General features: G+C 36.7%; 1 protein-coding gene across 7 annotated transcripts in view; it reads right to left on the bottom strand.

Moving 5' to 3' along the window:
* The window catches only part of TARBP1 (TAR (HIV-1) RNA binding protein 1), an 84484-nt gene that overhangs the window by 55547 nt on the left and 3843 nt on the right, over positions 1-25094 (bottom strand). For 6 of the 7 annotated variants that reach the window (XR_011437797.1, XR_011437795.1, XR_011437796.1 and 3 more), the window contains exons 2-11: positions 22468-22565; positions 20953-21022; positions 18421-18569; positions 17013-17065; positions 15223-15320; positions 12345-12480; positions 11665-11761; positions 10419-10508; positions 5001-5142; positions 60-159 (exon numbers count right to left, since the gene is read on the bottom strand). Coding sequence is in view for 4 of the 7 variants with exons in the window: in XM_023647327.1 (XP_023503095.1) it covers positions 60-159; positions 5001-5142; positions 10419-10508; positions 11665-11761; positions 12345-12480; positions 15223-15320; positions 17013-17065; positions 18421-18569; positions 20953-21022; positions 22468-22565 (1033 nt within the window). In the remaining 3 variants the exon portion in view is untranslated. The remainder of the gene's footprint in view (positions 1-59; positions 160-5000; positions 5143-10418; positions 10509-11664; positions 11762-12344; positions 12481-15222; positions 15321-17012; positions 17066-18420; positions 18570-20952; positions 21023-22467; positions 22566-25094) is intronic. The other variant, XM_023647316.1, reaches the window with a different exon arrangement.

The raw sequence follows: 25094 nt of genomic DNA, 5'->3' as shown, positions 1-25094 counted from the left end.
ACCATAAACCTGATTAGCCCTTTTTTTTAAGCTTTCTTTTCAAGATTAGAAACACTTACCTATATTGAATCTTCATTCCTTCCACATCTACAGCCAGCAAGACCATCATAGCAACAAGCCTGGCCTCAAACCAATCAGGCATAAAGCAGTTTTCCCCTGCTTAAATAACAAAAGGTTTGCAAAGCATTAACAAAATCCTTCAAAGATGATGTTTCAAAAACAAAACAGCTAAATGATTATACCTTATCAATATTAAACTATTAGAGAAATAGAGCTGAGATGAAATACAATGGGACACCCTACATAGCTCATTGTTATACACAATTAAATATGAATTAAAAACAAATCTTTGCACACTTACTAGACCCCATTCACTGACCTAGGTGTTGCAGACACAATAGTTCCTATGCTCATGAAATTTACAGGGCAGTAGAGGAGAAAAGCATTCATCAAAGAATATACAAAGAAATGTAAAATGACAATTGTGGTGAGGGCTACCAATGGTGCTAGCAGAGTACACTAGGAGGATAGGCCCTCATCTGGGGAGAAACAGGAAGTTGCTCTGAAGAAACGACAATTGGGCTGAGTGTGAAGGCTGAGAAAGAAAGAGAAGGTGAAGGGAGACAAGACCTTTCCAGACAGAAGGAAGAGTACGTCAAAGGTGCTCTGGCAGAGAGAGCACGGCACACTCCAGGAGATGGCAGGAGGCCCATGTGGCTGGGGTACACAAGTGTGAGGGGGTACCAAAGATGAGGTTACAGAAACAGGAAGGGTAGAGAGGGGGACTCTGTTGGCCATGTAAAGGATTTCTGTCTTTATCCTAAAGGCAAGAGGAAGCCACTGAACGTTAAGCCGAATATATACAAAGAGGAAGAAAAATTTGTAGAATGAAATTTGTATTTTAAAAAGATTTCTCTAGGTACTATGTAGAAAAGAGACTGTGGGAGAAGCAAGAGTAGATGCAAGGTGACTGGTTAAGAGACAATTCCAGTATTTCAGCTGAGAGAAGAGAGTTCCCTAAAATGTAACCAGAAGGTGGATGGAATGGATACAGACACAAAGGCTTTGGGGTCTCAGACCTGCGTTTGAACCCCAGTCCTATGGCTTATTAGCTGTGGGACCTTGGGACAGTGGTTACCCTCTCAGAAAGCTTACGTCATCTTCCATGAAGTCTAATAAAACCTATGACTTTTCTTAGGTCCATTATAAAAATTAAATAATATATGCAAATTTCCTAGAACATGTTTTGGAAGAGACAATTTGGTTACAGATAAAATTAATATTTTCCTCCCTCTGAAAGCCAGTTAAATTAAAATAAGTCATGGATAGAAGATTTCTTTTTCATTCATGATATACTACTCTAGTAAGATTATACTTTTCAACTCAACTCCTAAGAAAAATTTAGGTAAGAGATCTGATTTTCCAGCCCAATGGTTCAAATACTTAAAATCATTAAGAATGTTTTTTCAAACATTCTAATATATTTTGGGGGTAATTTAATATATTTTGATACAAATTTATTAGAATAGTACAGAAGATAGACAATACTAAAAACATACTTGCATGTAGGACAACTCAGTTTAGAAATACAACAGAAGAATAAACTTTACTATATATTATTTTTAAAAATGCTATAAATGCCATTTAGTTATCAATAAAAAATCTAAATCTATATAGAAAAACTTAGGTTACATTCATAAATTTTACAAAGGTGAATTAAAATTTTTTCTCTGAAACATTTTTACTCACATTAATACTTTACATCCTACATTTACATTAAAAATTCATTCATAAATGAAGACTGAATGAAATCAAATGCCAATACACTATTCAGTTCCCTATATTTTCATTAGCAATCATATAATCAGATACCTTCTGATCTCATAGGAGGTGGGTGGGTGGGGATGGTGGGGGTGCTTTTTTGAGAATGAAATATTTCCAATCACAGTGGCACTTAAGCATGTGAGCTGGAAGCCTTTGGGTGTAAACACCACACATTTTAGTATGGACAGCACACATGTTGGGAGTCTTCAACGTGGCTAACCAGATAGTTCTCACTTGCCTCCAGTGAAATACCAATAGCAGAGTTCTAGAAACACAGATCCTTTTTGAAATCCTAAGGAATTTTTCACCTTGGATACAGACAGAGAAGGTTAAAAATCAGAAACTCAGGGGGGCCAGCCCCATGGCCTAGTGATTAAGCTCAGCACACCCTGCTTCAGTGGCCCAGGTTCGGTTCCCAGGCACAGACCTGCACCACTCATAGTCAGCCATGCTGTGGCAGTGACCCACATACAAAATAGAGAAAGACTGGCACAGATGTTAGCTCAGGACAAATCTTCCTCAGCAAAAAAATCCAAAATCCAAAATCAGAAATGTAGTGGACTTTTAAGGATTTCTGATTTCAAGGAGTGCCACCGAACCAGGCCAATAACAATAGAGCGTCTGACCCCTCCAAAGAGGACACACTCTCGCACGCTGCTTCCTGAGAACTTCACCACCATACTAAACAAGTCCACGCTACAGAGCAGTGGGTCTCAAACTTCCGCTTGTGTCAGAATCAGCTGGAGGGCTTGTTAAAACACAGAGGGTGAGCCCCACACCCAGAGTTCCTGATTCAATAGGTTTGGGATAAAGCTCAAGAATTCACATTTCTAAAAAGTTTCCAGGTGATGCTGATGTTACTGGTTTGGAAACCACACACTGAATCACTGGCAGAGAATTCCTTACTTACTCTCCCTTTTCTCTCATTGAAGCTAGAAAAGTAGAGGCAACAATGGTTTTAAAGAAACAAAAGAATCACGGCTATCTTTAATCATCTTAATGCAATTTGACCCTGAATCATCAGTCAAATCTTGCTAGCACAAATTTTAAAAATTTAGCGTAACTCTTTAAAATGCAAACTGATCTACAGTGTCAGAAAGTGTATCAGGACTTGTCTGGGGATGGAGGAGAGGCAGGTAGAAATGGGAGACGGGGATCACAAAGAGGCAGAAACACACTTTTGAGGGTGATGGCTATGTTCCTTATTTTGTTACGCTGACAGTTTCACGAGCGTACACATAGGTCAAAACCCATCACATTGTACAGTTTAAATATGTGCAGTTTAATATACGTCAATTAGACTTCAATAAAGCTGTCTTTAAAATCTGTTGTACAGCTGCAATATATTACTTTGGGATCATTCCAAATTTCCAAATTTCTTGGTTACACTTTAAGCAGGCACATCATTTAACTACAAAATCTATATACAACAACACCCTTTATGATGGATTGTCCGACTTAAGTATAAATTTCTCCAAATATATTTTACTCTATGGTTGATCTTGGCACTTCTAAGCTTTGACAAGCCTTTTCTGCTGTTTCCAAATGATGTCTCACTTTCTCCATTTCAGAAAGCCTGCTCTGAAAGCTCTTCAACATTTTTGTTTGTTGATGATGTTGGTTTTGTGTGGTTTTTGTTATTGCTTTGTTTTGTTGTTTCACATACCATACACATGATATATACACGCACATATATACACACACATCCAGTGCTACATCATGCTCTCTCTGAGGGCAGACGTCTACCTTTTATCTCTGTAACTCCGATACCTGGCACTCAGAAAATATTTGATATATGTTTGCTTAATAAATAGTGTAAAAACTATCTGTTCCATGTCAAAACCCAAAGAAAAAGCTACTTTAGATGCAGAATCTGATTGAAAATAGTGTTTTGGCTGATGAGTCTTTATATAAAAACAAATTTGAATATTTTATGTATTTTATGCTCAAAAACTCACGCTAAATAATGCTTGGTTTGGAATTTATTAACTTGTTCTGAAAACTGACCAGTAATTTTATAAAGGCACTTAGTCAAGGGCATTAAAAGTCAAAACAAAAATCTTAAGTGCGCACACACAAATGTCTCCTTTGTACTTGAAATCAGTTTTTTAAAAACTTAAAATAGCATATTACATTAAATTGTATATTTTAAGTCCTAGAAGTGTTAAAGGAGAAACTCCAAAAATCTTGTTTCAACCAATTTCGAGTAATTTAATCAGATCTGATGCTGTTACATACTCTGAATTATACAACAAGTTCTATGATATTTTAGGGAGTCTAATCTATGTTTACTCTAGTAATGACTACATTTTATTTACTTCTATAGGCCTAACAAAACAATCTCCCAAGTAACAGCACATAAAACTCACTAGACAGCAGAGGGAATAAAATACAAAAGAGAAATGCTCGAAGAAGGAAGAACAGAGAAACTCAAGTCTTCTGGAAGGATAATTATCTGATCATTTAAGACTTATTCCATGATCAGACTAGAGAAATCAGTCACGGGAAATGACTTGGTCTGAGACAAAGCCAGGAGATTTAAGGCACATTAAATTCAAAGATGCAATTTACCCAAATTATCACTAATGCCTGTAATGAAGAGGAAGCATTAGAAATGTAAAAAGAATCCTAATTAATGAATCTGCTGATAGTTCTTCCCTCACGCAGTCTTACATAGTTCCCCAAAGAAGGCGCAAAATTGCTCTTTGCTAAGTATCTGGTAAAAAGAAAAAACTAACAAAATCATCCTTACAAATATAATTTTTCTCTAAAATTCCTTTTCAAAATCAGTTCACACTAAATGCAATGCTTTGAAAACAAAAGATAAACACATTTATTTATCAATATTTCCACTACAGAGGCTCCAAAACCACACCTGCAACATCCAGCCCACAAAGACTCAGTAACTGTGGAATAATCAATTTATGTGTCTAATTCCTACTCCGGCAACTTGCGAGTTTCTTAAAACATGTAAAATAGTTTAAAATTTCAAGTCCTGGAACAGATAAAGTACAAATTAGGAAACACTATTTTTACATTCCGTTATTCACATCATTCACATTCACAGCAAATAGGCACACATTTGGTTAAACCTATATCTTGATCTGAAAAACTAGCCAAAAGTTCTTTGAAAATATTTTGGTTATATCAATCTATAAGAATGATTTCAGACTTACTTTCCCAAGCAGGCGACTTAACATACTCTTGAACGAGGTTCCTGACGTAAGCATTTAAAGAGGCTGTTTCACTGAGTCCAGTGGAGCTACAAGTTGAGAGTCGCCTAAAACAGCCTTCATTAACACGCAACCAATCACAGAGCTAGAAAAGAAAGTAGTTATTACTTTATTTTAAAAACCTAACTGAACAAAGGGTTTCTAATTTCTCTAACCTAATATTCTTTCTTCCACAATAAACTGAATTTAAATGATTGAATACAACAAAGTGATAAAACATTTATTGTCATGACTGAGTTCCACAGACAGCGCAGACAGAAAAAAATATGTGTATGTAATACATATATGTCTACGTGTGTCTATGTACGTATGTATACATGAGTGTCTTCTAATCTCCCTCAAGGAATTTGTAAACTTCATTAACAGGCAAGAATTTTTAAAGTAGGTAATATAAAATGCACATTTTTTTTTCTTCTTAAAGATTGGCCCCCGAGCTAACAATTGTTGCCAATCTTCTTTTCTTTTTTGATTTTTCTCCCCAAATACCCTGGGTACATAGTTGTATTATTTTAGTTGTGGGTCCTTCCAGTTGTGTCATGTGGGACGCCGCCTCAGCGTGGCCTGATGAGTGATGCCACCAAAGCAGAGCTCGAGAACTTAACTACTCAGCCATGGGGCTGGCCCCTAAAATGCACATTTTTGATAAGGTATTCTAAAGAACATCTCTATGAAAAATAACATTATGCAAAACAAATTACTATCTTAAGTTAAAATTCATTCCAGTTTCATATACTAAAACAAGGATATATTTATTTTGAAGATAATTTGAAATAGGTTATAATTAAAGTTCCTATCCTCCTCACAAGTTTATTTCCTATTATATATGCATTTTAAAATATATTAATTTAAAAGAGAAATACTGTCCTCGTCCTTCTTCACTACATCTTATAGAAGATTTACAAAACTAAAAGCCACAGACTTTTACAGAATTGATCTTTGATCACATGCAACTGTAAATTTTGTTTGGAAATCTAACTATGTTCTCAAATTGTTTTTACAATATATCTCTTAATGTGTAAATTCAATACATAAATTTAAATATGAAGTTATTATGAAGTGAGTCTTTCTAAAAAGTAAGAATTTTTTCAAAAATATTTTTTACATCCATTAACATCATCCAAAATTACATATAAGGAACAAAATAATAATATATCGCTTGACCAAAGACAGAATTGATGAATGGATGATGAATGAATGAATGAGTCAGGACTAAAACTGACATCCCATAGGTACCAATGAATGAGCAGTTCAATAACACTAAAGGGAGTTGTTTGTACAGGTCTTTATCAAGTCGGATAATCTTAAAATACACAATTTGCCTAATAGTGAGGTCGGCCAGTATTTATCTTTCAACATTTTATATTTTTTCTTTATATTCCTCTCAAACTGGCCAAACTAAACTTCTTAATTATTACTACAAAATAAGTGAGGTTTCCAAATCCTTTATTTCCATAACCACAATCCTATTATACCAAACAACTGACAAATGAACTGCAATTCATATGATTTTTTCCCTCTATCAAATCTGTCACAATATTCAAAATGTTTTCCCATCAGACATTTCATATCAGACTTATGAATAAAAATGGGACCTAACTCTAACTAGCAGTCTCTGGTAGACAGTTCCCTCAATTTCTCATTGAAATTCAAATCTCAAAAGTCTATTTGGACATTGTCAAGAGAGTGAAAAGACAAGCCACAGACTGGAAGAAAATATTTGCAAAAGATATCTGATAAAGGACTGATTATTCCAGCAAAGAACTCTTAAAACTTAACAGTAAGAAAATAAACAATCAAATTAAAAGACGGGCAAAAGGTCTTTACAGATACCTCCCCAAAGAAGATATACAGATGGCAAATAAGCACCTGAAAAGATGCTTTACATCATATGTCATCAGGGAAATGCAAATTAAAACAACAATGAGATACCACTACACACCTATGACAAAGGCCAAAGTCTGGAACACTGACAACACCAAAGGCTGGAGAGCATGCGGAGCAAGAGGAACTCCATTCATTGCTGGTGGGACCACAAAATGGTACAACCACTTTGGAAGACAATTTGGCAGTTTCTTAAAAAACTAAACATACTCTTACCATACAACCTAGCAACTGTGCTCCTTGATATTTACTAAAATGAGTTGAAGAGTTATTTCCACATAAAAACCTGTATGTGAATGTTTATAGCAGCTTTATAATTGCCAGGACTTAAAAGCAACCAAGATGTCCTTCAGCAGGTGAATGGATAAACAATGGTACATCTAGACAATGGAACGTTACTCAGTGATAAAAAGAAACGAGCTATCAAGCCATGAAAGACATGGAGGAACCTTAAATGCATATTACTAAGTGAAAGAAACCAGTCTGAAAAGGCCACATACTGTATGATTCCAACTATATGACATTTTGGAAAAGGGAAAACTATGGAGGCAGTGAAAATATCCGTGGTTGCCAGGAGTTTGGGAAGAGCAAGAGAAGAGAGAGACGAATACGTGGAACCCAGGGATTTTTAGGGCAGTGAAACTATTCTGTACAATACTGTAATGGTGGATACATGTCACTATACATTTGTCAAAGCCCATATACCATACAAGGCAAAGAGTGAACCCTAATGTAAACTATGGACGTTAGTTAATAATAATGTATGAATATTGGCTCTTCAACTGTAACAAATGTAACACAGTTAATGCAAGATGTTCATAACAGGGGCAACTGTGGGGAGAGGAGGGGTGTGGTGAGGGGTATATATGAGCTCTGTGCTTTCTGTTCAATTGTTCTACAAACATAAAACTGCTCTAAAACATAAAGTCTATTAATTTAAAAAATTATTTATGTTGAGCTATATGAAATTGCCATTTCTATAGCTTAACAAATGACTGAATATCAACAATTTTATATGATTCAGCATCATACATAGGGATTTACACAATAATAAGGAGAATATTACTGCATAGCAAAAGCTGTAGAATATAGCCAAATCTACACTAAGATACATATACATATATATAAGTGCTTTTATTATTAAACAAACAAAAAGAATCAAAGTTTGGGTTCAACTCCAAACCACCAGACCACAGAAGCATCCTGAGGACAGCGGCCATGGTTATTTTGCTGACTATTGTATTCCCAACTCTTAGCACAGAGCCTGGTGTGTGGAAGCTGTACAACAATTTTCAATAAATGAATCCAAGACCTTAAGAGATAAGCAAAACATAGCATAAGAAAGTAAAAGAAAAAAGAGATGAAAACAGATATTAACGAATTAACTGAAAAATTAAGTGGAACAAATAAAGAAACATAAGGGCTGGCTCCTTAAAAACAAGTAAACAATAAAACAAACGTCTGGCTCATTAAACCTAGGCAGAAAGAGAAGACTAGGAGTAGATAGTTACATTTGATATGGGCTATGCATAGTCTGAAACATTTTTACATGCATGTTTTCATTTAAACCACACAGCTCATACCATATACCAAAATAAATTCCAGATGGATTAACCATAACTTACAAACTATACATATCAATGCAATGAACAGACCTTATTTGGATACTTGAACAAAACTAGCTATTTGAACAAACAAAATGCAAAGAACAAGCAGAAAAACATTTACTGGACATCTGGAGAAATTTAAACACCGAATATCTGAAATCAAGAAATTATTGTTAACATTCTTAGGTGTGATAAGGGCCTTTTTTTGGTGAGGAAGATTGGCATTGAGTTAACATCTGTTGCCAATCTTCCTCTCTTTGCTTGAGGAAGATTTTTGCTGAGCTAACATTTGTCAGTCTTCATCTACTTTATGTGGGATGCTGCCACAGCGTGGCTTGACAAGCAGTGCTAGGTCCATGCCCGGGATCTGAACCTGCAAACCCTGAGCCAATGAAACAGAGCGCAACTTTAACCACTATGCCACCAGGGCAGCCCCAGGGCCTACTTTTTAGACTCTTTAAAGTCCTTATATTTTAGCAGTACATAGAGATGAAATAAGATTTGAAACAAAAGTCCAACAAAAGGAACTGATTAAACAAATTATAAAATATTTAATCAACTGAATTTTTAAATATCACATATTAGAGAATTATTTAGCAACATGCTAAAATGCTCAAATGTATATGAAGATGAAAAATAAATTCAAAACACTATGATCTTTATTTTGTTTAGAAACATCATATATATTAATGTATGATTTTAAATATACATACATATAGTGAGAAAGAGTGAGAACATCTATATATTCAAAAAATTAAAAATTAAACCAAAAAGTACAGATTTGACGGTAGGCATTACAGGTGATTTTCATTTTCTTTATATGGTTCTGTATTTTTCAGATTCCACATAATTAGATGCATTACGATCAAGAAAATAAAACGAAAATCTAATTTTGAGAGGCCCAAATGTGCCCGTTCTTACTCCCTCTGCCATTACTCTACTCTAAGCTCTCATTATTTTATGCCTGAATTATTTTAACACAGGCCAGTCTGATTTCTCTCTTGCATATATAGCCAGCATGGCCTTCTAAAAGAAATAATCACATCCCTAGCCACAGAGATCTCTTAGATACTGGAGAAATGCAAAGTAAAAGAAAAAGGGTTTCCGTCCTCAAAAAATATATAACCTATAGAGGACACAGATTAGAATTCAACCAAGTTTATAATGGATAAGAGTGAAAATCAGTAGAATGAATTGAGTTGCACGGTTTAAAACAAAACAAAAAAGGAGAAGTGGACCATGGAAGAGCCCCACGGAGCACAGCAGCATCGCTAGCCCATAATCGGACTTTAAGGCCCTGACGTGGGGGTGAGGCAGAGGCAGCGAGCTCAGAGACAGGTATCAACAAGGAAGAAGTCATCGCAGTGGAAGGAGCACTAGCAGAGGGTCTCCACTAGAGCAATGGCTGGAGAAAAGAAAGACATTTAGGATTTTATGGTGAATTAGATGCATAAAGTCAGGAAGAATTACAAATTATCGAAATGTCAGGCATGGGCAATTGGGTAGATGAAAGTGCCGTTAAGTGACAGGAAAAAAGAGAAAGAGGAGGACTGTGTTACTGTTTTTGAGTCTAACATCATTATTCCTAATATATCTCATCCATAATCGAGATCTGCCCACCAGCAGTATCTTCTCTTCTAAATAGGTCTCTCTCTATCCCAAACATTTCCTCTCTCCCACTTCTTCATGAGAATCTTAGCAGCATTATTAGTTAGGTGCACTCAAAGCACAAACACAATTTTAAAAAATCTATGTTGATAGATAACAAAGCAATCACTATATTTTACATAAATCACTAGTAATGAATTCAAGTAGAAAACAATTTTTTATAAAGTTTTCAAAGATCTTATCATTAAATTATTTTCAATCTCACCTCTGTCCACAATGAAGTTCCTCGTCCCAAGGACTCCTCTTGTCTCAGAGACATGAGAAAAGTTGAGATGTCAGAAAGTGACACTTTCTCCTGGGGGAGGGGGGCAGGGCAGTTTCAAAAAATTACTCATTTTAAAATTTTTAACTGAATAAAATAAAATCACTGTAAAATCAATCTAGTATACTATTTAAAGTAGGAAATTAGATAAAAGGAAAGCTACTTTTTAAAAAGAAAATATTATTCAACTTTTAAAATGAAGATATTGATTACAAACAACCAACATATTGTATAAAATGATGATTATTTTATAAACCTATTTTCCTTAAAATCAAGGTTACTATCTTAAAGAGAAGCTGGTCACAATCTAAAAGAAGGACAAAAATATTCCATAAGAAATTACTTACTACTTAAACCAAAAGTGATTCTTTCTTTTCAACACCACAAAAATGACCCCTGCCTTAAGAAAAGCACCTGAGTCTTTTCATTCCCTTAAGTTGTACCTCTTGAATTATCTTGCTCTAGGCCAGGGGTTGGCAAAACCACGCACAGCTTGTTTTGTAAATCAAGTTTATTTGAACACAGCCATGCCCATTTATTTATAAACTGCCTATGGCTGCTTTTGAGTAGTTGTGACAGAGACCACATGACTCAAAAAGCCTAAAATATATAGTAATGCGGCCTTCACAGAAAAAGTTTGCTGACCCCTGTTCTCAGCAATAGCATTACTGGGGCTCTGGAAAAAACACAGAATAAAGATAGTATATACTCCTTGATGTCAGCTTACTGGAGATGTGTGGAAAAAGTAAAGGAAACCAGGCAAAGCTTCCGAGAGTGCCCTCCCAGTGGAGTCACCCAGGATGCGCTCAGTTCCCCAGCAGCATGCAAAGCGCTGTCCACCGGGGAAGCTCATTAGGGACTCAGCACGCTGGGGTTTTTCTCTTGGGAGCTGGTCACACAGCCACCCTCTGCAGGGCACCTACCAAAACTGCAACCTCCCAGAGGAAAGCAGGCGTTCAGCATAAACCACGCTGTTTCTATACACACTTCAGGCTCAGTGAGTCTGTAGTCAGGACAGTGGGAACCCACCCAAACTCCAAGTTCCCAGATGCCAGCCAAGTGCTAACCTTCTAAGCAGGGCTTTCTAACGACAACATCACTAACCTGCTATGTTGACTCCTTTTTGTACACCCACTCACTAAGATAGACTTGCAAATTGAACTACCATGAGTAAAAAAGATAAACTTACCACATCTACCAAATTCATTGCTGTCTGAAGAAGGTAGCACTGAGCCGCCCCTCTCAACAGAATCTGGTGCGTGATCATAGTACACTGAAGGACATCCCTGACATCGAAAAATGAAAAATGTATTTCCATGTTCCCAAAGACAATGCTGCTAATTTGCAATTACTGACAGGCTGATGTGTATCTACAATTTCTAATGCAGGAAGTCACTGTCAGTAGAATTTCAAAGTTATTATTCTCCATTAAGGTCTCCAGTAAAGCTCAATTTTAATATGAAACAAATCTCTTTTAAAAATGAAAAGACTATAAATGAAGATAATTTTAAAGTAAGAATTTTATCTTTTTGGAACTACTTTATAATGAATATTACTGTTTGATATTTTATCTCTAATTTTCTACATATCAATGTAATAAAAAAACTTATTGGCCTTAAAGTGGTCAAAATCCAATAGCATGTATTATGGCACATATTTAAATTACTAATTCATAAAAGAAAGTAAGTTCAATATATGAATAATACACTTTTTAAAATTTACATTTTTTATATAAAATTAAGAGCTCAAAAATCCTAATGCTAATGTTAACAAAAACCACTCACTATAAATTAAAGCAGAAGGGAAAACAAAATTTACTGATGGAAAGCTGTAGCAAATAACCACACAAACACACACAGAGTAAATTACCTGAGAGCAAGAAGCCCTTCGATTCCCAGGGCTTTACATCTTGGCACACTTGCCAAAGCCTTAGACAGAAACAAAATGGGGATGGCACACCAATGTCTACTTGTCATCTTCTGAATAAACCTCAATAGGAAACTACCTGAAAGAAAAAGTTTTAAAATATCATTGTTGCCAATAAGCACAGGAAAAGATACTCAATGTCATTAGTCATTAGGTAGGGAGACACAAATCAAAAACCATGAGATATAACTTCACACCCACTAAGATGGCTATAATCAAAAGGACAGACAATAACAAGTGTTGACAAGGATGGGAAGAAATCAGGACCCTCATACATTGATGGCGGGAATGTAAAATGGTGTGGCCAGTGTGGAAAACCGTTGGGTAGCTCCTCTAAAAGTGAAACAGAGAGTTACCATATGAGCCAAGAATTGCACTCCTAGGTGCGTACTCAAGAGAACCAAAAGCATATGTTCACACAAAACCTTGTACGTGAATATTCATAGCAGCATCATTCATAACAGTCAAAAGTGGAAATAATCCAAAGGTCTACAATGGAAGAATGGATAAATAAAATGTGAAATATCTATACAGTGAAATATTATTCAGCCATAAAAAGGACTGAAATATTGATTCATGCCACAACATGGACAAATCCTAAAAACACCATCCTAAGTGAAAAAATCCAGATATAAAATAAAAGCCCACATAAAATTCCATTTACATGAAATGTCTAAAATAGGCAAATCTAAAGAGACAGACAGTAGCTTAGTGGCTGACAGGAGCTAGTGGGAAGGAGAATGAGAAATGATTACTAATGGGCATGGAGTTTCCTTTTGGGATGACGAAAATATTCTGGAATTAGACAGTGGTGATGGTTGTACAACTTTATGAATATACTAAGAACCAATGATGAACACTTTAAAAGCATAAATTTTGCAGTATGTGAATTATATCTCAACAAAGCTGTTGAAAAAAATCAACGTTATTTCAACTTAATTCCGATTTAGTAAGATAAGTATTCTACTACATTTTAGAGATTCTGATAACCAGGAAGCTATATCAAAAAGAAAGAAGATAAGGCAAAAAGTAAATTTTTACTCTTAGAAGCCATTCTTCTGTTGGAGATGTTAAAGAAAAACAGGATAAGACATACTGATGGTAACTGGCCTCTGGTATCTGCTTAAATTAATATTAGATCTTTCTTGTAGGCTATTTCTTATCTATTCTGGATCTAACCACTATAACTTATTTTTCTATTTTGAGATTCAAAGAGATGGGGCTCTGTTCTGCCTTCTCTGCTAATGGGATTTCTTAAGGACCCTCAAATCATGCAGTTAGTGAAAATGTCTGTTTCCTCAGATTATAACTGTAGAATGACTTTTAGGCAATCCTTGCAAGCCCCTGAAAGGGTATTAAATGTATTTTATATCTTCCAAAGCACCTAGCACAAACCTAGATACATTAAGATATTCACTGGAAATTGTTGACTGAAAGAACCACTAAGTAAAAACTGAGTAAACATTTTACCTGCCCTCTCTTCTGTTGCTCTAATTAAGTTCCCATCTTTCTCCTAACACCTCACTCATGACACAAGGAAGATGGCAACAGCCAAGCATCCATTTCACATTTATTCAGCACATTTACAAGCGTCTACTAGGTGTCGTGCCCTGGGCCACAAACACCAGGTACTCACCTGTAGGGGGCGCTACACTACATCTCACTCACACTGCTGGGCCAACCAACTGGGACCAGCCAACATGGTCGGCAAACAATCCCCACACTGCTTAAACTCAGAATTCTACCAAACTGAAGAACAGCTCTGACAGTTATCGTCTCCATTAACTAATTTCCTTTTTTTTTTAAAGATTGGCACCTGAGCTAACAACTGTTGCCAATCTTTTTTTTTTTTCTCCCTAAGTCCCCCCAGTACATAGTTGTATATTTTAGTTGTGGGTCCTTCTAGTTGTGGCATGTGGAACGCTGCCTCAGCATAACCTGACGAGCAGTGCCGCGTCCATGCCCAGGATCCAAACCAGTGAAACCCTAGGCCACCCAGAAGCAGAGCAGGCGAACTTAACTACTCCGCCACGGTGGCCAGCCCCCTAATTTTCTAAAGGAATCAAAACAATCAATATTCTATAAATCTAAAGTCATGATACACTGACCATCTTTTTGCTTTCTTTCCTGACTTTTGAATAAATATTGCCATTGGTCATCATTTCACCCTATTTGCAGATTAAACGCAAAAGAAAAAAATACATATTTTATACCCACGCTCACTTTATAAGTCACATAAGTAAAAAAAGGACTTAGAAAGTAGAGTAGTTCTTTCTGCTGCTCAGCAAACCAAACAACACTGGTTTTGTGCTTTGCTTACCAACTTAAGAGAAAAAAAACAAAGACCCAATCTGAAAAAGTGGATACTTTTAGGACACAAGGTCTTACATAAGGCAAGTATATTTTTCTTTTTATCTTTCTAAGTCAATATCTATAAAGGCACAACTTTGCCACAATGGATATTCTGTTTACAACTTTTTCCTAAACCCAGGTTTTCTTTTTTTAACCCATTTTTATTAATTTCTGAAAGTGAATAGAGATAATTAGAAAAGATGGCAAACTATAGCACACATTCTAAAACTGTTTCCATGCTACCCATGCCAATACTGGTAATACGTTATATACAAAGGCAAAAGTGTGTACTTAATCACAGTGGACATTTGTATAACTCTGACAAAACTTGCACATCATGGAAAAAGGAAACTACTTTGATAATATTGATTATAATAGTCATAGGATGGTGCTTATAACCAATATACTAAAAATAAAAAAATTTTTTAAGCAAATAAATTTCTTAAATAAACCCTTTACTGACACCTACTCTTTATTTCTTCTGGAAGAAGGGAAATAAACGTGACTAAAAACTTCTGTAATTTCAATCCCAATGGAGAACCACTTCCTATCAGCTGGCCTGGGGACCTACAGACAAAGAGGGGAGAAAAATAGTTAAAATCTACTTGTAAATAATTAAACTGAAACTAAATGGACAACGGCCCAAAAGTCTGTCAACAACAAAACAATAAGATCATCATGTTTTTCTGAACCTGCATTTTCTTCTTCAGTAAAATTCTGAGGATCCTTCTGATTACAAAAATCAGGATCTTCTAGAAAAACAGACATGTGTAAGTATCGTGCTACACGAAGGAGGCCTGGATTTCCTTTTTATGATACTATCCGTGACACACATACATGAATCTTGCTAAATAGTATCATGAAAAAAAGTCTATAAACGATCGTTTTAAATTATATTTCATTGTTTCCAACATATAATGCAATGGTTTTAAATCTTTAGGTATTAAATAAAAGAAATAACATTCATAGGAAGACATATATTCATAATAAATTACTTTTCCAAGAGCATTTAACTGTTAACATCTACTAAAGTCACTTTTTTTCTGCTATACGCTTCTGCCAGGAACATTATCTGTTAATTGAGCACGTTAGAGAGCTGGAAAACTGAAGGCATGTCATAATAAATGTGTTTGTCAACTCTTTTAGAAAGCACCAAGTTGGTTTTACTGCTCTCCAGCTGTCTAATTGCTTCAGAAAACTACTCAATAGTAATGAGTTATTGGAAAACTAAAATAATTGGCAAATAAGCACCGCTATGCCCTTTTGGATTAAACATGACTAAATAGTAATAAAACTTTGCACAGACTAATTTAAAAATTTTAAAGAAACTGGCGGTGGGAGGTTCTTTTTCTGCTTAGAGATATACCAAACAGAAGACTTGCAAGCATAAATTTAATCAATACTAGAAAGACAATTTCATAAGGAGAGGAAACTTTTGAAGATATAATTCAAGAGTACAGATAATGCTCCCAAAAAATGAGGCTAAGGCCCAATACTGACACTCTTCTCACTGTCAACTTTTTCAAAGGTTACAGGCTGCAAGTAGGCAATGCGCTATGGAGAATGGCAGCCCCGTCAGGTATGGAAAGGGGAAAATCAGAACGAACCGCATGGTACAGGACTGGAGCTGGAGGTACTGGTGTGAACTCATGGTTTTTAATATGGATGGATGGATGGACGGACAGACACTAAAACAGGTACAGATTGGTAAGTCTGCTCAGCAGACAGAGCTAAGAAACAGATGTACACACACACACAGGGAAGGAGACAATGATTAAGCAAATGTGGTAAAACATTAACATTTGGGGAATGTGGACAAAAGGTAAATAGGAATTCTTTGTATTATTCTCACAACTTTTCTGTCAGTCAAAATTAACAGTCAAAAGAAAAAGGAAAACAAAGTTTAAAGTGTTGGTTAGCCAAAGTCACTACAATTTCCAAGAGGGCAGAAATCAGGAGTAAGAAGAAAGTAAGCTATGTGAGAGAGACTCTCTAAAGCCCAAGAACGGGAGAGTTCAAGGCAGGAAGGAAAACAAGAAGAGGAAAAAAGAAGGAATTCTTGATACAACTAAGGCAAGAAAGGCAAGAAGAATAACAAACACAGAAAGGACTACACGGCAAGAAAAAGTTGAATGTCTATTAGGCAGCATCTATTATGTACCAAATTCATTAAACAACCTGGTAATATTTCATACACATGTTAAATTTATACATCAAATACATATTACTGCATTGCTGCTAAATAACACATTTGTTTACCTGCTATAGAGAGAGCTCTCTGAAAGGGCATCCATTAACGGTCCAATAATAAACTAAAAAAAAAAAAAGAAGTATTTCATATTAAGTTGTAACTGCAATTTTGAAAAGTCAGCTTGGCCTAACTGCACATCCTACACAGGGCTGCAGCAGAGCTATCATAAGCAAAGGTGATCTCTCACGCTGTACCTTAATTTATGATAGTCCTGGAGGGTACCTTAATTCCACCAGAATGACAAAATAAGTATAGAATTTTCCCATCTGATAAAAACTTGTGGAATACTAAGAAGAGAGTTCATGTTGGGTCAAGAAGGAAGAAAGGACCCAAAGAAGGAACACAGAGTGAAAAATAAAGCTAGTAACAAAGGAAAAATAAAAATACACTCAAGAGAAAATTTAAGTCCCTATGCCTGGAAGATAAAGGGGTAAAAAATATATCTTCAAAAAATAGACAGTGGTCAAAAAAGCAAGCTTAAAGGAAGTGCAGGAAGGATAGGAGAATGTAGAAAAATGATGCATATCAAAATAGATAGCACAGGGCTAGCCCGGTGGCTCAGCCATTAAGTTCACACGTTGCACTTTAGTGGCCCAGGGTTCATCAGTTCAGATACCGGGTGCAGACATGGCACCACTTGTCAGGCCATGCTGTGGCAGGTGTCCCACATATAAAGCAGAGGAAGATGGGCACGAATGTTAGCTCAGGGCCAATCTTCCTCAGCAAAAAGAGGAGGATTGGCAGATGTTAGCTCAGGGCTAATCTTCCTCAAAAAAAAAAAAAAAGAAAGAAAAGAAAAAGAAAATAAATAGTACGTAGTCAGACAACTAGGGAAGTTTACTTAGGTTACCTCTAAACGAGAGATGAATTACTACACCTAAGTGATCGTGGCACAATATAAAACTTAAAATCACTGCTATAATTCTCAATCTCTTTGCCTGGTGTGATTTACGACGAATGGAAACAGAGATGCTAATAAATATAGTTCAAAAGGCAACCTTGCTTAATATAGTAGGTAACAATTCACTGACTCAGAACCAGGGGAGGAGCATCACTAATCAAGCAGGAATAATTCAGTGACGCACAGCTGTGGAAACAGCATCACTAACAAGCTTCTACATCAGTTTCCACGCTCTTGACTCACATCATTTAGAATACCGATATCCAAGAACTACTTTTTCATAATGGTAGCGATGCAGGCAGCTTGTCAACAAACTACAGTTACAGGAAGCTTTTTCCAAATACCACAGCTAGGTCTAGAGAAGTAGGGTCTATTGTATCCAAATCTATAAAATGTTACTGCTATTATGATGGAGTCCCAGTGTATTTTTTTTGAAGATCACACACGATACAACAAATGCCTTTACCTCTCATCTTTTGACAAAGGGAGCAAGGGAAAAGAGAGGCTGTCCTTACCTCAGAAAGTTCTGGTGAAAATGGAAGAACCTTTGTTTCATACAGCTCCAAAAAATGGATAACACCTTCTTTAGTCAGGATTTTATTTTCACTTTCAAACATTCTTTTATAAATACACATATGCCAAGATGGGTGAAAGAGCCAACATCCTGTGGAAATAAACATGTAATGCTGACATTTGATTCTCACATTACGGTTGCTACATATAGACTATATATTCACAAACAAATACATATACACCAGACACCTTAAGGTCATTATAACACTACAAAAATGAGTTTGTTTTGGGGGCCTGGTGGTGTAGTGGTTAAGTTCGTGCACTCCACTTTGGTGGCCCAGGGTTCACAGGTTTGGCTACCAGGCATGGACCTACACATCACTCATCAAGCCATGCTGTGGCAGCACCCCACATACGAAAAAACAGAGGAAGATTGGCACAGATGTTAGCTCAGGGCCAATCTTCCTCACAAAAAAAAATAGTGAGTTTGTTTTTAATCACACCCAAGGGTGTTTAATTACTGAACAACCAAAACAACTTCAGTATTCAGTATTCCATATTCAGAGAGTTTCGTTTAGAAAGACTGCAAGCAAATATTATAGCTGCTACAGTGTACGAAAATTAAATACTACCCCACGAACACAGGTTGGAACTTTAGATTGGGGGTGATTTCAACCAATTCTTTTCTGATGCTACTTCAGTCCATTTTTCATACAGAAATCTGAAACTGTCACTCCTCTGCTTAAAACCCTTGAATGGCTTCTCACAGCTCTTCGAATAAAATCCAAACAAGGTATGAACCGACCCTGACAACTACTGTGACCTTACCCACCCTCCCACACCCACTACGCTGTGCCACACTGGTCCTCCTGGTCCTCCACCTCACAGAGTGTGCCCACCTCAGGCGTCTGCACACGGTGCTGACTGCTCAGCCCTGAGCTCTGCTGTCACTCCCAAGAAGCCCTCGCCTGACCACCCTCTCTAAGGCATGGCGCCACTCACTGTCTACTCCACTTCAGCCCCTTGTTTGTTGCCCTCATAGAACTTATAGTCAAAACTATTTTTTCACAGAATACAGACAAAAATCAAGTGAAAAACAGTACATGTGTCTCACCACTTCATTCCCAGTGCTTAGAATATATTGGACATTAAGTAAATATCTATTAAGTAAATATACAAATGAGTGACAAAACAATAAATGAAATAAATATGTACCTTAGAGATTTTTTAATCTTTTGAAATATCCTTTAATTCTATTAGAAAAAAATATATTCAGCATTGTTAACTCACGGCATTCTATAAATAAATTGGTCCATTATTTGTAATTTATACCAACATGCTTGTTCAGTTCTTTGGCAATGGTAATTTTTCGAAATCTGTCACTGCTATTTGATTTGGTTTGTCAAGAGCTGTGGGCAAAATGTGGTAGTAAGAGAATGATTTTAAGACTAAATGCGTAAGTGAAGTCACAACAGGATTCAATTAAATTCTAGCCCCAGGTAGGACTATAGATTCTTACTGTATGTGAAAAATCCCAGTGTATCAGAAAACCAGAGCAATCAGCTGAACACAGCTCAAATCCTAAGGGATCAAACTATTAAAGTTGTAATTATCTGCAGTAAGCACTAAAACCCATTTACCTAGGTTACCTCTCATCCGTAAGCATGATAATACAGCATTTTATCACTCATATGAATACAAAACACTGTTAGCCTGTGTTTAGCTGTTTCATTGATCTAAACTTAATTTCATAAAGCAACTTTAGGAAGCTCCAGTTCCATTTTATTTCTCTTAAAAAGCTCTCATAATATGGTACTGATTAAAGGCTTAAAAACTATATTTAAAACTATGTCTTGGAATTGTCTCTTCCAAGACACAGAACAACAAGTGAAACCCAAAAACAAGTAACTTTAACAATGAAACAGATATATTAAGAGAATAAAAGTGGAAAGCAGTTAAAATATATATTCACACCAACGTGCTGTTACTAAAAATGTAGACTACACCATTATTAAAACATTACCAAAGAGTCCTTATCTTTTGAGATATTTCTATCCTGAACTAATTACAGATGAAAGGATATGCTGTCTAGGGATGTGCTTCTAAATCATTTAGTGGGGAGGCAGCGGGAGTGGATGCGTATGATATAAGAAACAGGCTGGCCACGAGCTGGTCACTGCTGAAGCTGACTGACGGGGTTTGTCATACACGCTCTTCTTCTGTCGAAGTTTGGAATGTCCCACAATCAAAAACTTAGAAAATTAACCCTACCTCTGAATTATAGAAAACTCTGTAGCCATTTAAAATTATGTTCTCAATGAGTTTTTAAGGATATAGGTAAATGCATTTGAACAATCAATCTAGAAGGTATGTATCCGGAATATTAGCAGCTGTTCTCTTGCTGGCAACAGATTTATATTTTCTTCTTTATATTTTTATGGTTTTTCCAAGTTTTCTACAATGAACAAGAGTTAGTTATGAAATCAAGGGGATAAACCTATAAATGTCATTAAAAAAATAGAAGCAATCATTACCGTTTCCCTCTGACACTGCACATTCAAACAGACTGTTCAGCTTTGGTAAAACCGGCTTTATAACATGTATCTGAAAACAAAAGCAAAAAACCTTATGAAATTAAAATTCACTTTTAAAAACTCAAGGGAATTTTCATCTATTTATGTAACAGTCACCTTTCTGTTCCCCACTCATGAAAAATATGCAGAAGGTGCCTGATTCTTCCAGTTTTTAAATCATATAAATTCAGGTATGTAAGACTGAGTGTGGCAAAGCTAATGAACATAACCTTGAATACAGTTATAGTAACGTTACATTTATATAGTAAATATCATAAATTACATCACGTAATCCTCAATCGTCCTGGAAAGTAGATAGAGTTGATAATACTAATATATTACAAGGAGGAAAAAATACTGAAATATTTTCTCTAGTTACTCAAGTTGTACAAGGTCACACATTCAGACGGAGAGCCAGTTCAGAGTTCAATGTTCTTCACACTACTTAGACTACGTTGCAGATACCTCTGCTACAGAGTCTAATTTATATATCCTTCAAATATAGGCAAATCAGAGTTTCTAAATAAATACTGGAAGTCTTACGGATCTATTGATTAGGGAAAATCATAAAAGCTTATTTGAGTTTAGAAATGCTTTTTATTTACTCCTCATCCTTGCATGACATACATTTAACACATATGAGCAATTCTTTATTTCAGTGCCCAAACAGCACTCGGTGCACATGTGGACTGACACCTCACAATGACTCCACAGACTGCCCGCCTCTTAGTGGTCTGCAGCTTACAGACCGGGATCCCATACACCAGGGGTCCTCCTAGCGTGGTCCTAGAACAGCAGCTTAAGCATCACCTGGGAACTTGTAAAATACCTGAATTCTCAGGCCCCACCTCAGACCTACTCACTCAGGAACTGTGGGGCCCAGACCCAGCAATTTATACTCTAACGAGCAACCTGGGTGATTCTAACGAATGCTCAAGTTTGAGAACAACTGAACTAGGTTAGGTAATCTTAAGAGATTCCTCTCAACTTAAAAATTCCATCATTCTATAAAAAAAAATTCAAAGTCAACTGAAAACGATTTTTCAAGTGTCCATTCTCAGGACCAGGTATGCACAGATGTAAAAACTAAAAAAAGGCAAGAAAATCTACAAAATTAAAGGGCAACTATGTACTTAATTTACCTCAGAATTGCTTTAAGTAAAATTTTCCTAAAAGTGCGTATTTCTGTAGAAATTAATCATAACGGCGAGAAACTAAAAACTAAGACTTTAGAAGTAAATGGGGAAGGGAAAATCAAGTAAGAACAAATTCTTTGAAAGATAATTTAAGTCAATTGAAGGTATTCTTTAATTTCCTGAGTTGACATTCAATTTTAAATTGCATTTATGGCAGAAAACAAAGTACACTTGTGTTCTCTTATGCTATATCCAAGTTGGTCTTTTTGCATTGCTTTCACGGAACGTTTGGAAAAAAACTGCATGCAGGTAGGATGTGTTAAAATATGAAAACACTTACCTGATTTCCTTCTAGAGTTTCCATAATTAAAATATAGTTTTCCCAAAACTTTAGAAGCTCATCTTTTTTCTTGTCGGACCACCAAAACAGACTTGGGCCTGATATGGTTTAAAATGGAAAATTAGTACTTCCTTTTGAAAATTTCATAAATTTGTTAACAATAGTAGTTCTTAAATTATGCCACTATTACCAAATGCTGTAATCTCTAATAATGGACGGCGCCCTGCATCAAAGCTGGACAGGAGGCTTGGGCTAACAAGAATCTCAAAGGGGATTTTTTTTTTTTTTAATTAAGATTACTGCTTTGGAGTTCTGGGTAAGAATGACAGATATGAACATATAAACTCGACTTTCTCTCCCTAAGAACCTTACTCTATCTGTAAAGGATTTTTTAAAAGGCAAAAGCCCACAAGAATGGCGAAAACTGGGGAGTGGACAGCAGCAATGAAATTTAGAATCTGAAAATCAGATGAAAACCAAGCAGACTCAAGAAAGTGAATATTAGTAAGGGGGCACAAGAAAAAATTTGATTTACACTGCAAAGTCCCCCCAACCTCAGGAACTGGCAGCAGAGGTTACTTCTGTAAGCAGAGGGGAAAAGTGAGGCTAAAGAGAATTTGTTCAGTGTGTTTAAGAAACAGATCCCCAGATGCCCCTTCCTGGGCTCTGAACAGGAAAGACTGGAATGTACTCTCTGGAGAAGGTAAAATAGTGGGTCTCTGGACTGAGATGCGTTGGATCCAGCTGAAGTCAGGGGAGAGCACCATATGAAAATGGGGATTAAGTGAGCATGTATGCACCTTGGGTGCTGAGACCCCCTTCTCCCTGCCTCCACCACCATCTTAGCCCCTCACATCTCAGAACGCTGACCAGGCCTTCACTATCCAGCAGAAGATTGGAAGATCTCTGTGGAATCTGGCCAGCCCAGAAGGAAAGACCTGAAAATACTTACATCAGAGATTACCCAATGAAATGGCTTGGCCAGATCACCTTACAGTGAAGTTCACAGTCGACGAGCACAGAGCTTTAAACCTGACTTTTGGTTCCATATTCTCAAATATAAACAGGTGTCTAAGGATCACCAGACACCTGGGAAACCTCTATATTAAAGATGAAGACCAAAATAACAACAACAGAAAAGGAAATTTGGAGAAAACAAAACTAGGCAGGAAGAAGAAAATCTAAAAAAGAAAAAAAAAAAACTTTCACTTATATCTCAAAGGGAGATACGAAAAGATAGTGCAGTTATGATATAAGAACAGGATACTATTAAAAAGGGGACACTCCAAGAACAAAAAAGATCTCATGAGAATAAAAATTTGATAGCAAAAACAAGAAACTCAAAGAAAGGACTGGGAAAACAGTTGAGGAAATCACTCAAGAAATAGAGCAAAAACACAAAGTCGTAGAAAATGGGAGAGAAAAGATGCTTTGATGACCAGTCCGGGAGGTTCAATATCCTAAAAGAGAACAGAAAGCAAAAAGGAAGGGAGGAAACCAAAGGAATTCAAGAAAAGTTCCCAGAACCAAAGAACATGATTTCCAGATTGAATAGGTCCATCAAGTGCCCAGCACAAGGATGAAAACAGAGCCGTGCCAAAACTGTGAACTTCCAGAACGCTCAGGACACAGACCCCACAAACCTTCATGAAGAAACAGATCACATAGAAACAAACACAACTCGGAACGGTTTCAGACTTCTCAACAGCAACAACGGAAGCTCTAGCTTCTAAGACAACAGTTCGATGCCTTCAAAATTTTGAATGGAAATGTTTCCCAAGCTAGAATCCCCAATCAAACCATCCATCAAATGTGAGGGCAGGGTGCTAGGCCCATGGCTGAGCGGTTAAGTTTGATCACTTGGCTTTGGTGGCCAGGGGTTCACTGGTTTGGATCCTGGACACAGACCTACACACTGCTCATCAAGCCATGCTGTGGCAGCATCCCACATAGAAGAACTAGAATGACTTACAACTAGGACATACACCTACGTACCGGGGCTTTGGGGAGGAAAAAAAAGAAGATCGGCAACAGATATTAGCTCAGGGCCACTCTTCCTCACCAAAAAGCACACCTTTAAAAAAAAAAAAAACATGAGGGCAAAATAAAGGCATTTAGACCTGCTTGGTCTCGGCTTCGTCTTGGGGTGTAGAAAGCCACAAGAAAACATTACTGCCATACTACCAAAGAGAAAAAGCTGGATAATCTACAAAATTCTAACCTTTTTTGGGCTAAGGTCACTATGCAACCAGGTGATCTGAATTCCAAGGGCAGAAAGCCTCTGCAAGAATAGATGGGACACACAAACTGTTCCAGCACTGGCCGAGCACAGGAGGAAGAGGTGGTCACCAAAAAAGCTGTTAAAAAAAGCAACGAAATTTTGACAGGTTTTTTGTTTGTTTTTGTTTTTTTTTGAGGAAGATTAGCCCTGAGCTAACTACTGCCAGTCCTCCACTTTTTTGCTGAGGAAGCCTGGCCCTGAGCTAACATCCATGCCCATCTTCCTCTACTTTATATGTAGGACGCCTACTGCAGCATGGCGTGCCAAGTGGTGCCATGTCCGCACCCGGGATCCGAACCAGCGAACCCGGGGCCACCGAGAAGCGGAACGTGCACACTTAACTGCC

This window comes from Equus caballus, chromosome 1 (genome assembly GCF_041296265.1).
Source record: "Equus caballus isolate H_3958 breed thoroughbred chromosome 1, TB-T2T, whole genome shotgun sequence".
Classification (NCBI taxonomy): domain Eukaryota; kingdom Metazoa; phylum Chordata; class Mammalia; order Perissodactyla; family Equidae; genus Equus; species Equus caballus.
Note: the sequence above shows the minus strand (reverse complement) of the source record. Positions and strands in the feature narration are given on the sequence as shown.